General features: G+C 37.0%; 1 protein-coding gene across 2 annotated transcripts in view; it reads right to left on the reverse strand.

Annotated features, from left to right (window-relative positions):
* The window catches only part of PKHD1L1 (PKHD1 like 1), a 155,045-nt gene extending 140,921 nt beyond the window's left edge, over window positions 1-14,124 (reverse strand). For both annotated transcript variants that reach the window (XM_076005072.1, XM_012786304.3), the window contains exons 1-2: window positions 13,960-14,124; window positions 11,936-12,025 (exon numbers count right to left, since the gene is read on the reverse strand). In XM_076005072.1, the coding sequence (XP_075861187.1) occupies window positions 11,936-12,025; window positions 13,960-14,032 (163 nt within the window). In that variant the 5' untranslated portion in view covers window positions 14,033-14,124. The remainder of the gene's footprint in view (window positions 1-11,935; window positions 12,026-13,959) is intronic.
* Window positions 14,125-14,646: the final 522 nt, after the last annotated feature.

A 14,646-nucleotide genomic window follows, 5' to 3' on the forward strand; every position in this document is an offset into this window, starting at 1 on the left:
GGTATCTACAGATTGGTTCCAGGACCCCATGGATACCAAAATCTGCTGATGCTCAAGTCCTTCAGCCAGCCCTGCAGAACCCATATCAGAGGGTTTGGAATCTCAAAAATAATGTATTTTCCATCTGAAATTGGTTGGATCAGTGGATGAAGAACCTGCAGATACAGAGAATCTACTGTGCACATGCGTGTGTGCGCACACACATCTCCCCGCTAGATTCTATATCTGATGAGCATAGTGCCATGGAAAAAAAAAGCAGGCTAAAGGGGTTACAGAGACTAGAAGAGGGCAACACTATTTTATAAGGGATGGGATCTTTACCTTGAGTTTCTATAAAGCAAAGTCTGAGGTGAGGTCTTATAAGCAGTTAGTTTATTTGGGTGGTAATCCCTTAGGTATGAGGGAGGGCAAAAGTTGGAGTCAGAAAATTTGGGCATCACTGAGGACAACTGTGGCTCAATATTGCTGAGAATTTCTAAGAAAAATATAGAATGCCCCTCCAAATCAAAGAATCAATGCCAAGTAGCATTCTTTTACCAGATCTGGTTCCCCATTATTTCCCTCTTAGGGAAATAATCTTTCCAGCACTTTCTGGCTGCACATAAGATATGTTATATGGGTTCCAATGTCCTAAATCATTGTCTCAGAGACGCTCTTGGATGATCAACAAAGATACGCTGTGAAAACTTCAGTCAAAAATCTGGAAGCATATTTATTTAGAGTCAAAGTACATAGTGAACTATTTTCCACAGCTGTGGCTGGAATTAGAGATAAGCACAAGAGGATGTAAAACTGAGTATAAAAACATTTGAGTTCTTTATTTGGTTCTCAGCTTGGTTGTTATTGATGTATAGAAATGCTATTGATTTTTGTATATCGATTTTGTATCCTGAAACTTTGCTGAATTCTATTATCAAATCCAAGATTCTTTTGGAGGAGTTTTTAGGGGTTCCTTGGTATATGATCATATCATCAGCAAACAGAGATAATTTGACTTCCTCTTTTACAAAATGGATGTCCTTTATTTCTTCCTCTTGTCTGATTATTCTGGCTAGGACTTCCAGTACTATGCTAAATAGGAGTGGTGAAAATGGGCATCCTTTTCTTGTTCCAGTTCATAGGGAGAATACTTTCAAATTTTCCCAATTCAGTCTGATGTTGGTTTGGGGTTTGTCATATATGGCTTTTATTATTCCTTCTATGCCTACTTTGTTGAGGCTTTTTATCATGAGGGGATCCTGAATTTTATTAAATTCTTTTTCTGCATATATTGAGATGATCATATCCATTTATAATAGCTATAAAAATAAAATAAAATACCCAGGAATACATTTAACAAAAGATGAAAGATCTCTAGAAGAAAAACTGCAAAAAACACTGATGAAAAAATTGTAAATGATAACAAACTGGAAAACATCCAATACTTATGGACTGGAAGAATCAATATTGTTAAAATCATTAAAGCAATCTACAGATTCTACTACCCAAAGCAATCTACAGATTCAATGCAATTCCTATCAAAATTCCAATAATATTTTCCATGGAAACAGAAAAAACAACTCCAAAGTTCATATGGAACCAGAAAGAGCCCAAATAACCAATGCAATTCTAAACAAACAAACAAACAAAAACAAAGCTGGAGGCATCATATTACCTGACTTCAAATTATACTACAGGCTATAAACACCAAAACAGCATGGTACTGGTATAAAAATAGGCACATAGATCAATGGAACAGAATAGAGAACCCAGAAATAAAGCCACATACCTACAGCCAATGGATCTTTGACAAGGTCAACAAAAAGATACACAAGGAAAAGGACACCTTATTCAATAAATGATACTGGGAAAATTGAATGCCCATATACAGAAGAATGAAACTAGGCTCCTATCTCTCATCAGATAAAAATTTAATGCAAGATGGATTAAAGACTAAAATGTAAAACCTGAAACTATAAATATCTAGAAGAAAATTTTAGAAAGAACTCTTCTGAACATTAGTCTCAACAAAGAATTTATGACTAAGACCTCAACAGCAAATGTAACAAAAACAGAAATAGACAAATGGGACATAATTAAACTGAAAAGCTTCTGAATGACAAAAGAAATAATCAACAGACTAAATAGACCATGTATAGAATAGGAGAAAATATTCACAAACTATACATCTGACAAAGAACTAACAAATATTCAGAATCTACAAGAAACTCAAACAACTCAACAACAACAACAACAACAACAAAAACCCAAATAACTTCATTAAAAAGTGGGCAAAGGACATGAACAAACATTTTTTCACAGAAGACATACAAAGGGCCAACAAATACGAAAAAATGCTCACCATCACTAATCATCAAAGAAATGCAAATTAAAACCACGATGAGATACCATCTTACACCAGTCAGAATGGTTATTATTAAAAAATGAAAAAATAATATATGTTGGGAAGGATGCAGAGAAAATTCTTATACACTGTTAGTGGGAATATAAATTAGCACAACCTATAGAAAACAGTATGGAGATTTCTCAAAGAACTAAAAATAGAACTACCATTTGATTCAGCAATCCCCCTACTATTAATAGGTATCTACCCAAAGGAAAAGAAAGTATTATATTGAAGATACCAACCTCATATGTGTATTGCAGCACAATTCATAATAGCAAAGATGTGGAATCAACATAAGTGTCCATCAATGGATGATTGGATAAAGAAAATGTAGAATACTACTCAGCCATACAAAGAATAAAATTATGTCTCTTGCAGTAATGTGGATGGAACTGGAGGCCATTATCTTCAGTGAAATAACTCAGAAAAAGAAAGTCAAATACGGCACATTCTCATATAACTGGGAGCTAAATAATGTGTACACATGGACATAGAGAGTAGAATGATAGACATTGGAGACTCTAAAAGGTGAGAGGGTGGTGAGGGTTGAGAAATTACCTAATGGGTACAATGTATACTATTTGGGTAATGGTTACACAAAAAGCCCAGATATCACCATTATGTAATATATCCATGTAACAAAATTGCACTTGTACTCCCTAAATTTACAATAAATAACAACATAAACATATATATTTAAAAAGGCATCTGATACATTCTACCTCTTACACCACACATATCTGCTCATGGCCTATATATTAAGCATAATCTATCACCAAGGCTTTGAAGTGTTGGCCAGGTGAGAGCTCTGCTAAAGATTTAATACAAGAGAGGCCAGATGCATTGACTCAAACCAGTAATCCTAGCACCCTGGGAGGCCAAGTTAGGAGGATCACTTGAGGACAGGAGTTCAAGACCAGCCTGAGTAAGAGCGAGATCCCATCTCCACTAAAAATAGAAAAATTAGCCGGGCTAGTGACACGTGCCTATAATCTTAGCTAGTCAGGAGGCTGAGGCGGGAGAATTGCTTGAGCCCAGGAGTTTGAGGTTGCTGTGAGCTACACTGATGTAATGAAACTCTGTCTCAAAAATAAAAAATAAAATTTAACACAAGAGGATTCATGAGATAAAGTTACACTACTCTAACTAGTCCTGAGGCTCTAATTAATATTCACTATGCCCCTGTCTTTCATCCATTGTAGATTTCCCTTACTCACAGCAGGCCCTACAGCTAAGGGGGTGAGCTAACTTTCATCACTGAGCGGTCTGAGCCCTTAACTTCCTTGCCCTTGTCAGGTAGTGGTTGCTGCAATTGGCTATTCACAATTATCACTGGACACGGAAGCCAAGAGATATACCCCCATGAACATCCTGAATTCCAAACACACTCTTCCCTATCTGAATTAAGTAAAAACAACTCTACTTCTTCATAATATTCAGAATAGGTTTTCTCTTGTAGTATATGAAGTATGCTTGATGAATTCAAACTGATCAGGTAGTTTCAGTTCAGTATTGTGACCCCTGGTTGAAGCATTCTCTACTCATACCACAAGTCCAGCAGAACCTAAGGCTGCAAGGACAGAAAGCACAAATTCAATTTCTGGATCACTGGGAGTGATGGTGAGGGACATAAATCCTTTATTTCCAGCTTCATGCAATCTCTCTATTGGGAAACAACAGCATATATCTGCCATTGGCTCGATACATATACCATATTATGGAGGACAGAATCCCACCCACAGGTGGGGATTGCGCAAGCTGCCATCTTGGCCACAGCTTTAATAGGCTGTTCCTTCGATCTGTTAGGCCAAATGTTTCAGAATGACACAGGTTTGATGATCATGTGTTCATTATCTCAACTTTTTCACTATGAAATGCACTCCTTGCTCTGAGGCACTATTTCATGGAACTTTATGGCAGTAAATCAGGCTTTTTAAGTTCTCAGAACATGGTGGTGGCAGAGGCACTGTGGAAAGAGAAGGCAAAGCCCAAATCTGGAATAGGTGTCAGTTCTGATAACAATAAATCTCTGCTCTTTCCATGAGAAAGGGGGAGTGATGTAATCAACATGTCACTAAGTAGCTGAGTGGACTTCTTGAGGGGTGGTACCTCATTGGGAAATCATTGTTGGTCTCTGCTACTGGCAGGTTAGTTATTCAACTATAGCAGTAGGTAGCTTAGCCTTGGTGAAAGGGAGTCCATGGTGTTGGCCCAAGCACAATCTCCATGCTATGAACATCTTCATGGGCCCACTGCACAAGCACTGAGGTGGCCAAGGGGAGAAGCTCCTGGATAAATCATCCAATCAATCTGTTTTTCCATCTCCTCTGTGGGAGATGCTCTCTTATGGTGGTTAACTTGAAACACATAGGTCTGCATGCTTTATTCTTACTACCAAGAGTCCCTTCATATGACTCTCTAAAACTTTCCTATTTTTGATCTTCTAATCCTATTATTTTTAGTCCCTGACCAATTAATCGTCTGCCACTGCCCAGGAGCCCATGTATAACCTTACCTTGAATGACCTTTACCTCCACACAAAGTTGCTGATTGTGTGTACTGATCACAGCTCTGCCTACCAGCGAGTCTGACGGTGAAAAGTGAGTTAAGAGCCCAAGGACAACTTTGCAACATTTATGACTAAAGTCAGAAGTGATACCATGAAGATATGAAGTGGGACACAGGAAGCTTGTGATACAAATGGTCATAGAAGTTTCTCAGAGGAAGCAAACCACGACAATATCTATGGGAATTGCATTTTAGATAGAAGGAATAGGATGTGCCAAGACCCTGTGGTGGGACCATATTTATGGATACAAGTAATATCAAGTGTGGTTGGAGAAGTATGAATGAGGAAAAGTAGTAGGAGAGGAGATCAGAAATGGAGGAGTTTTAGATGACTTTTATGAGTGAGGGACCATTGGGAACTTTGAAACAAAAGAGTGGCACGATGTGAATTACACTCTCCAAAATTCACTAGCTGCTGTTCTAAGAACAGACCAGGGGCAGAAGTGAAGATGCTGTGTCAGTGAATGATGGGATAAGTGATGGTACAAATGTTTGTCATGGGCTCCAGTGAAGAATGGAGGACAATAAGTGAAGAGAACAAATATTGGTAACATATTTCAAGAGTTTTACTACAAAGGGAAGCAGAGAAAGGGGTTAGTCGCTAGAGAGGAGTGCAAAGCAAGGGGAAAGTTGATGATTTTTCTTTTATTTTTTTTCAGGTGGCAAAATAACAGTATGTTCATATGCCGATGGGTATGATCCAACAGAAAGAGACAAATGGATAATGTGAAACAGCAGAAAATTATTTTAATCTTATTATATATATATATGTGAAAATTCAAAACTACATTTGGACGTAAACACAGATTAAGTATTGTATGCCACATAAAAATATTTTATATTGTTGAAACAATATCCAATTTTGAAATAAACCTAAGAAATAAAACTTATGAATAAGAGTAATTGGATAATGTTCTTTAAATCCCATAATTAAATATTCTCCTAATAAAAATGTTTAAAAGGTACTTATACTGTTCTAGTATGCAAAGTGAATTGCACACATCTATGAAATTGTCTATATTATAATGTTTTTGGAAGAAAGTTAAATTAGTAAATAGTTTTTGCCCAGATTACTTCAAAATCTAAAATTCCTAAATTCTAAAAATAAATGCACTTTTAAATATAATTTTTTCTGAATATTGCAGGTGCTTAACACTAAAACACTATTACAGGCAAATTGATGACTAGTACTATTTTGGAAATTATGAAAATTTTTCTTTTACACTGATGGATTTTCATTCATGTCATTAATGTAAATTTATAAGCTATTTGAATTTCAGAATTTAATTACCTATAGACCATATTGTTCTCAGTAGGATAATAAACTTAACATCAATAAACAAGAAAAATTGGTAAATCCAGAGATGTAGATTTAACTTTTTAAATCTTACATATAATCCTATTTATAATACTATAATGTAAATATATTATTTATAATACTAATGTTAGAAAAAATAAACATTTGGTATTTACCTTAAAATGTTAGTAGTTTTGAAGTATGTTTCAACAAAATAATCATTACTATAATATGTGCTCATATTAAATAACCTTTAATAGTTGAAGTTGCAAAATTAAGGTTGCCAGATATCTGTGGTGCAACTGCTTTTTAAATTATTGAACATTTCCAGTGTTCAAAGGACAAATTTTCAGTATTCTAATGGACAAAGGTCCATTAGACAACATAAATATTGCTTAATGTAGCATTGGACAGGAAGTAGGACTTCATTGTGCCAGATGTTCATCAGATACCAAAGCCACTAAACTCCCGCTCTGGTAAAGCTACATGTTAGGTGACAGTGATGTTTAATGGAAAGGGCCCAGGCTTTAGACTCCGATAACCTGGGTTGGAATCTCAGCTCCAGCACCCCTTTCCATTATGACTTGGGAAAAATGTAAACTCTCTCAGCCTAGTCCCCTCATCAGAAAAGTGACCATAATCTATTTTAATGGGTTTTTAGGAATACTAAGTAATGATTTATATGTAGTGTTTAACATGTTGTCTGGCTCATCTACTAAGAGCTCAATAGATATTTGCTCTTGTTATTAGTCACAAAAATCTTGACATTTAGGCTCAGCATTAATATCCCTTTATAAAAATAACACAGAATCAGTAAGTGGGAGGCCAGAATCTCAAATTGGGCTGTAATTGCCAACGCTATTACTTGTTACCCAGTGTAACTTCCTCTAGCCCCTATGTGCTGAGCTCCTAGCCTACCCTTTCCTTTCTATGTAGAAAAAGTAAGCAGAAACTCAACAAAGGTAGGGATTTTAATAAACATCACTTTATTCCTCTAAGCTGGTAAACCTTAACCAAATGACTCATCCATCATAGGCTAAAGGACAAATATAAGTACCAATTTAACATGGGAAAGGTATTTGCATTGAATTTGCAGTTTTGATCTAGAAAGGCAATTACTGCTAAAATGGAATTGCAAGAAGACATATGAACACACAGCAATGCAAGACACATAAACCTGCTCTTTCCTTTTGCCAACTTCTGCTTATCTTTCGAGTTCATATTGAGTTTGGAACACACAGAGGGCTGCTGGCAACTATTAATAACTAAAGAATGGAAAGTTTTACTTGTGATGTGGTTCAGGATGTGATATATATATTTGTTTTCCTATCTGGTATATGTCACATCAATGATATGGTAACATAGATCTGTTCTTCAGCATTCCTAACACGACTGCCATTCTGAAAAATAATATCAACAAAAGATGCTATTGTTTTTAGCTTAGGAGCTGCTATAATGTCAAAAATATATAGTATATTTGAAAATGTCCTACGAGTAAAATCTATGAGGAAATATTAATATGAACCAAATCGACAAGATTTGTAAATATTTTCATCATTAATTTTTGTTCAAACAAATAAGTATATAAATATTTTTAAATTTTTAGCTAATTCCAGAGTTAAAAAGAAACACAAAGGAACTACTCTAAAAAAGAATTTTAATTAAAAGTATAATTCCACTCCAGTCTGGGAGACTCTATCTCTAAAAAAAATTAAAAAATAAATTAAAAAGTATAGTTCTAAACAAATAATTGGGTATAAAGAAGACACTTCTGGAAGTACTCCAAAGCACAGAGATTACAGGAAGGGTTGGGTGTACCGTGGAAACAGAAAAAGGTGGAGGCTTCGGATGGAAATTCCTGACATGTTGTAATGTGTTTTTTTCTTTTGCAGAAAAACTGGTGACAGGAATTGCCAGGCACGCAAACCTGGGTCTTGTGATAGCAGCAATCCAAAAGTAACGCCTGTGCTGCTATTACGGAAATTATCAGTTTGTTAAAGCCAGCAGTTGTTGTGTACAATGCAGCCTAGTTTAAAAACCTGGTTTCTTTAGTTTAAAAAAGAAGGCTTGAGAGTTTATTAACCTACTTAAAAGTTGTGACATTCAAAACATTAGGAAAGAAAGATACAGTGTAAAGTATGGAAGACAGTTTTTTTTTGCCTTCTTTTTTTTTTTAATTTTTAATTTTTTCATATTATGGGGGTACAAATATTGTTAGGGTTACATATATTGCCCCTGCCATTCCTCCCCACTGGAAGACAGTTTTTAAAGAATTAAACTAGGCATATAACATAAATGCAAAAAATAATAAAAATAAAAAATCTCTAATTTACAGAGCATATATTATATAACAGGTAACTTAGATACATCATCCTTTTCAATATTCACAACAGTTCCAAGAGGTAGGAATTACTAGCTCATTTTACTGATGAGGAAGCTGAGGCTTAGAGAGGTATTAGTAACTGGCCCCCAGTCACATGATGCAATGTGGCAAAGATGGAATTGAAAGGTAGTCAGACAGGACCAAAGTCTATGTGCTTTCCATAATATTGTAAAAATTATATAATTCAACACTTCATTTCAGCAAAAAATGTAGGTGCCAGACATTGTAAGGGAAATAGCTAGAAAAAGGAGCCAAGTAAAATATTACTCCTCCCATCTTACGGATTTTTTTAAATAAAGAGAAACATGATAAATGTCAAAGAAGACAATTGAAAAATACAAGAGATGACTATAAAGTAATGAAACTAATATAGTTGCAAATACTCCAGAACTTATCAAAATGATAATGTTCCTCATCAAACCAGTCATCTTAGAAGGAAATATCATAAAAAATCTCTATGATCACGCAATTGCCTAAAACACTTTTGCTTGGGCATTATAATTGTAAAATCATCTATCTTTGGCTTCTTTTGAACAAAGTAGTGCAGTAGTAAATTCTTGCTTTTACAGGTCAATACTGTATCATGTTTGGAAATATTCAAAAGTATGTCATTTGGGTACACCAGATGTTAACAGTAGATCTTTCTGCTGTGTGGTACTCAGAGAACTCACTTTCTAAGTCAAGCGTTTCTACAATAGCTTATTTTTTTCATAATGACTTTTACAAAAAAAAAAAAAATTTTTGAAAGTAATATGGGGCCAACATTTAAGTAGTCATCTAGAATATAGAATGCCATTCAGAAAATGTTCTTAAGCCAGGCGCATTGGCTCATGCCTATAATATCAGCACTTTGGGAGGCCAAGACATTGCTTGAGACCAGGAATTTGAGACCAGCCTGAGCAAGATCAAGACTTCATTTCTACAAAAAATAAAGAAATTAGCTGGGTGCGGTGTGTGTGTGCCTGTAGTCCCAGCATGTGGAAGTCTGAGGCAGGAGGACTGCTAGAGCCCAGGAGTTTGAGGTTGCAATTAGGTATGATGACACCACTGTACTCTAGCCTGGGAGACACAGCAAGACTCTGTCTCAAAAAAAGAAAAAAAAAAAAGAAAGAAGAAGAAAGAAAGAAAGAAAGAAAGAAAGAAAGAAAGAAAGAAAGAAAGAAAGAAAGAAAGAAAGAAAGATGTTCTTGTATGATTGGTAAGTTAGAACTGCATGCTATTCTAAAAGTGGAGAATATATTTATCAGAGAAAACATTGATGCATTATGTGAATGTAGTCATTCCAAATAAACTTTGTTCAAGTTCATTCATGTAGCTATAGGAGCTCTGGTATGTTTTGCTTTCTACACATTCTATACATATCATGGGTACCCAAAAACCTACACTAAAATAACCTTTTATGTATTTATTGTTTATTTATTTCAAAATACTTCATTGAGGTATGATTGACTTACAAAAAGCTGTACATATTTAATAAGTACAATTTGATGAGTTTGGAGATAAGTATACACTCATGAAACCATAACCACAAGCAATGCCATAAACACTTCTAGCACTTCCAACGTTTCCTTCTGCTCTACTTCCTATTTATTTTTGTGATGTGAACATGAAACATGAGACCTACCCTCTTAACAAAATTTTAAGTATACACTTTAGTATTGTTAAAAACAGGCACTTTGTTATACAGTAGATCTCTAAGACTTAGACATTTTGCATACCTGAAACTTTCTACCCTTTGACCAATATCACCCCATTTTCACCTTCTCCCAGCTCCTGACAACCAACATTCTATTTTCTGCTTCCGAAAAGCAATAAAATCGTATTTAGACTCAGCCTCTGAGAAATACATATGTGAACACATTTCTAGTCACTTGCAGTATGTAGTTAAAGCAAGGATCAGGGGAAACAAATCCAAATAAGGGTGCAGGTATCTGCAATTCAAATAGGATTGAACTCTTCTGTAAGTGTCCACTAAAATCAACCAGAAATTGGGACTGATGGGAAAACCAGAAATTGAACATGATATTTGTACTTCATAATTAAGAGTCCTGAGACTATTTGCCTTAGATCTTACACACAAGAGCAAAGATTATAGCTAGATTTAAAAAGATGCCCTTCCAAAATGTCTTAAGAATAGAATGTTTTTTGGTTTTTGTTATTTCTAACTAAGGATGATCTGAGTCTAGGTGCTTAAACTCAAGCCATGGCTTCTAAAAACAGGAAAAAATGGCTGGATGTTTTTGGTTTTGTTTTTTGAATCCAAGCCTTTCTCTCATGGCATTTAAATTTCTATTTAAAACCCAGTAGCTTTCAAGCACACCATCTTAACAGCAAATTACAAGTTATGGTCAAAGGCATCTTTAAAATAATCTTTACCAAATACATTTGTTACAGTTGTTAACTCTAAAAAATAGCACTTTAATTCAGAATATATTGTTCACAATGTAAAAGCATAAACCATTTTAAGTATATCATTGAGAGATTGATTTCTACAGAAATATTAGAAGTATTAAAAAACATTTCAATATAATACAGAATAATTAAATGCCTTGCTTTGTTAACTGACTCCAAAAACTTCTCATTTCTTATTTTAAAGACCAAATAATAAATTTCATTAATATTCTTTGTAAATGTTTCTTTCCTATTCTTGAAATATTCATAAGTATCTGAAGACTACTATCACTTATATTGCAAAAGCCTTATGGCTGAAAGAACCACATATTTCTATGTAATCCTAGGAACAGCTGCTCATTAAATATATTTACTGATTGCCCCCTGCATTTTCATCCCAAGACCAGGCAAGGAGAAAAGGAATCACACCTAAACCATGCCTTGATGAAGCCTGGAGTTGGGTGGTAGGAGAAGGAATCCAGTGTTGCTTTCTATTGTCTTTCTTGTTTCACTAACAGTCTCTATCATACCCTCTTACTAACATTCTACCCTAACACCCCCAACATGTTTCATTTAATATAAAAATAAATTAAATGTTGTTAGGCCCATGAAAAATAAAGCATAATTGGAGAGTTGGGTTAATTATGTTCTTTTCAGTTCAGTCATTAATCCAGATCTTGGTTAAGAAAGTAATTACAGTAAGAATTGAGATGATCAAATTGATAGAGATTCCTGAGGATTTCATTAGCTATCAAAAGGGACAGAGTTTTATTATTTTGGCCAAGTGAAAAAACAACTCCATTGTTTTTTGTTTTAACCATAAAGCTCTAAATGTGAAATAGTTTTTAAATACAACTATTTGAAACCTTGGCAAAAAACAAAACACAACAACAACAAAACACAACCATACCTTCCCCTTTAATAGTTAGCCTTGTTGCTCCATTTATGCTACCATATTTGGGCATTACTTCTGCGACTTTGGGAATTATTTCAGAGCCATCTGAAAGACATTAAAGTATAGTAGAGGTGAAATCATCAAGTTCTTCTTTCAAGTGTCAAATTTTATACAACATATCACAATATTGCAAGAAAAACATTGTGAACGTTACAGGACTGCAAATAAAATACACTCAGGTTTTATTTTTGGCTTTGCTACTAACCAATGGTTTGACAAGGAGTTAAAGTCATTAACTTAGTTCATACTCATTGGCTTTGTGCAAAGCACTGTCTTAGGTGCTACCAAGAGTAAGAATAATGTATGATCATTTTCATCACTTACCTACCATGCTATATAAAACATTTATTAAAACCTTAATTTCATGGAGTGCTCTGCTAAATGCAGATCCAGATCAGTAGCCCACATAACAGCAGCCAATGTGGAGAAATAGGTCATTATAAAAGCACATAAGAAATACAATGCTAGGTAAGTTAAAGGACTAGACCAGATACAAAAAGTAATGTTGGTTTTAAGAGAAATTATTTTCTGCAACAGAATAATACTTCAAGAAAGACAATTTCTGGGATCTTTTTTAGCCTCCTGATGATAGTCAACTTCCTAATGTAAAAGTCACTAATTCATTCAACAAACTGTGTTAGCTTCCTGGGGATACAGAAATGTTAATAGTCCTAACTTTCTGAATGCTTAGCTCAAACAGTACAGAGGGACAGAAGAAAGCACAGGGGCCATGGGTGACTCAGAAAGACCATTTCACCCACACTGCTTGGCTCACATTGGCTTCTAGAAAGAATGGATGCTCCTGCCACATTTTGGAGGACAAAAATAAATTAGCTAGACTGGAAATACCATCAAAAAGATGAAGAGACTTCTAGACAGAGGGAGCAGAGCCACTTGTGCAAATATAGGGATGAGTTCACTGCTTCTTTGGAGTCCTGCAATTAAAACAACTCAAAGATACACAATGGAAAGAAGTCTTTATTTTCTACTTAAACTGTACAGATATGGTAATTACGAGAGTCCTAAAACAAATTCTCAGAGTAGGTAGAATAATTTAAGTGGGGATGCGAAGAAGAACCACAGAAATTATTAATTGTTTGAAATGGATGCATAAGAAAAGGTTAAGGGGAATTATGATTGTATGGTTCATTCCTGCCTGAAAAATGTTTAGTGTGGACTTCACCTATAATAGCAGAAGCTCTCCAACATAAAGAAGACCAGCTCCCAGCTGTCAGACCCAAAGCCTCTGCACTTCAGGTCTGTCTTTGCCAAGAGCTACAAGGTGTTCCTGCTTCCACAATACTCATAACTGAGGGCAGCCAACAGCCAAGAGCAGGAAACTCCAGGGAGGGAGCTGGATCCTATCTCCAGGCGGTGCTGCTCCTCACCTATCTCAGGTTCATCCTCTCCTTATCTCCACAGACAACTCCAATTTCTTATCTTATCAGTCTCTTCCCAGCCCTCTCCTGGGTATTACTTTGAAGACACAGGGCAGCTGCCCCTGGAAATGACTGACACTGGCCACAAAGACCTATTCCTGCCCTACTGGGGGATAGTGCCCTGTCTTCGGTGGCCAAAGGGACCCAAGAGACACAGGTTGCTACTTTCCAGTTCTCACACCTCAGTCCTTGAGGACTGACCACATTTCAGTCCTCAAAAATGTGTCACTTGGTGCTGGTGGTGGAGTGTCCATAATTCAAGCAGCAACAATGATGAATTAAAAGTAATCTCTCGCTTTCTCTATATGTCTTTTTCTCTGTGTCCCTGTCACTGTCTCTGTCGCTATGTCCCTCTCTGTCTCTGTCCGTTTGTCCTGCTTTCCAGGTCCCCAGGCCCCCGGGATGCCCATGCAGCAGGACTCACAGCCTCAGCCCAGGGCAGGTGCCAGGTGGTCCCGCCTCTTCCCCAGAGATCTCAGAGCAGGGGTGGTGTCCACACGGATCTCTACTGCTCGCCTCCCTAGCGCCCGAACGGGTTACCTGAGCGGAGTTCCAGGGCACACAGGAGCAGCCCGCAAAGGCACCAAGTCCCCAGGAGCCACAGGTGTCCCATCGCAAAGCGAGTCCCGCGGAGTCGGTGCCCGGGCTCGCAGCCGGCGGCGGTGCTGGAGCTGGGCTCTGCGAGCGCGCCTCGCTCCCGCGCCTCACTCTCCCCGGCGCCGGCGACTTGGCCAGCGGGCCCGCCCCGCCCCCAGCTCTCGGGCTGCGCCTCTGGGATTTGCACACGCACACGCACACGCACTCTCACACGCACACCCCAGGACCCTCGCCGGAGAACCGAGCCGGCCCGGGCCAGTCTGTAATCGTCAAACCTCCACAGTCAAACCCGGGTGCTGACGTCCCAAGGCTGTCCCCAAGTACAATGGCCCTACTACTTTCCGGGAGAGGGATCCACCATCAAGTTCTCTGTCTATCCCAACCAAAGGGTTGCTTTTTGTTTTTGTTTTTGTTTTTGTTTTTCCCTTTGGCCTGTCTGCCTTGATCATTAATCCTCCCCAGGTGGGCCTATAAGCCTACCTAATATACAAACCTCACATATTTTCCACTTCACATTCAATAAGTTTGTGCTGTCCTTCTAACTGACAATCATAATGATGTTTGTTGATTTCTTGGCATGTCCTAAACGCTGTACCTAGTGCTTCATAGACAGGAACTCACAAAGTTCCA

This window comes from Microcebus murinus, chromosome 7 (genome assembly GCF_040939455.1).
Source record: "Microcebus murinus isolate Inina chromosome 7, M.murinus_Inina_mat1.0, whole genome shotgun sequence".
NCBI lineage: Eukaryota > Metazoa > Chordata > Mammalia > Primates > Cheirogaleidae > Microcebus > Microcebus murinus.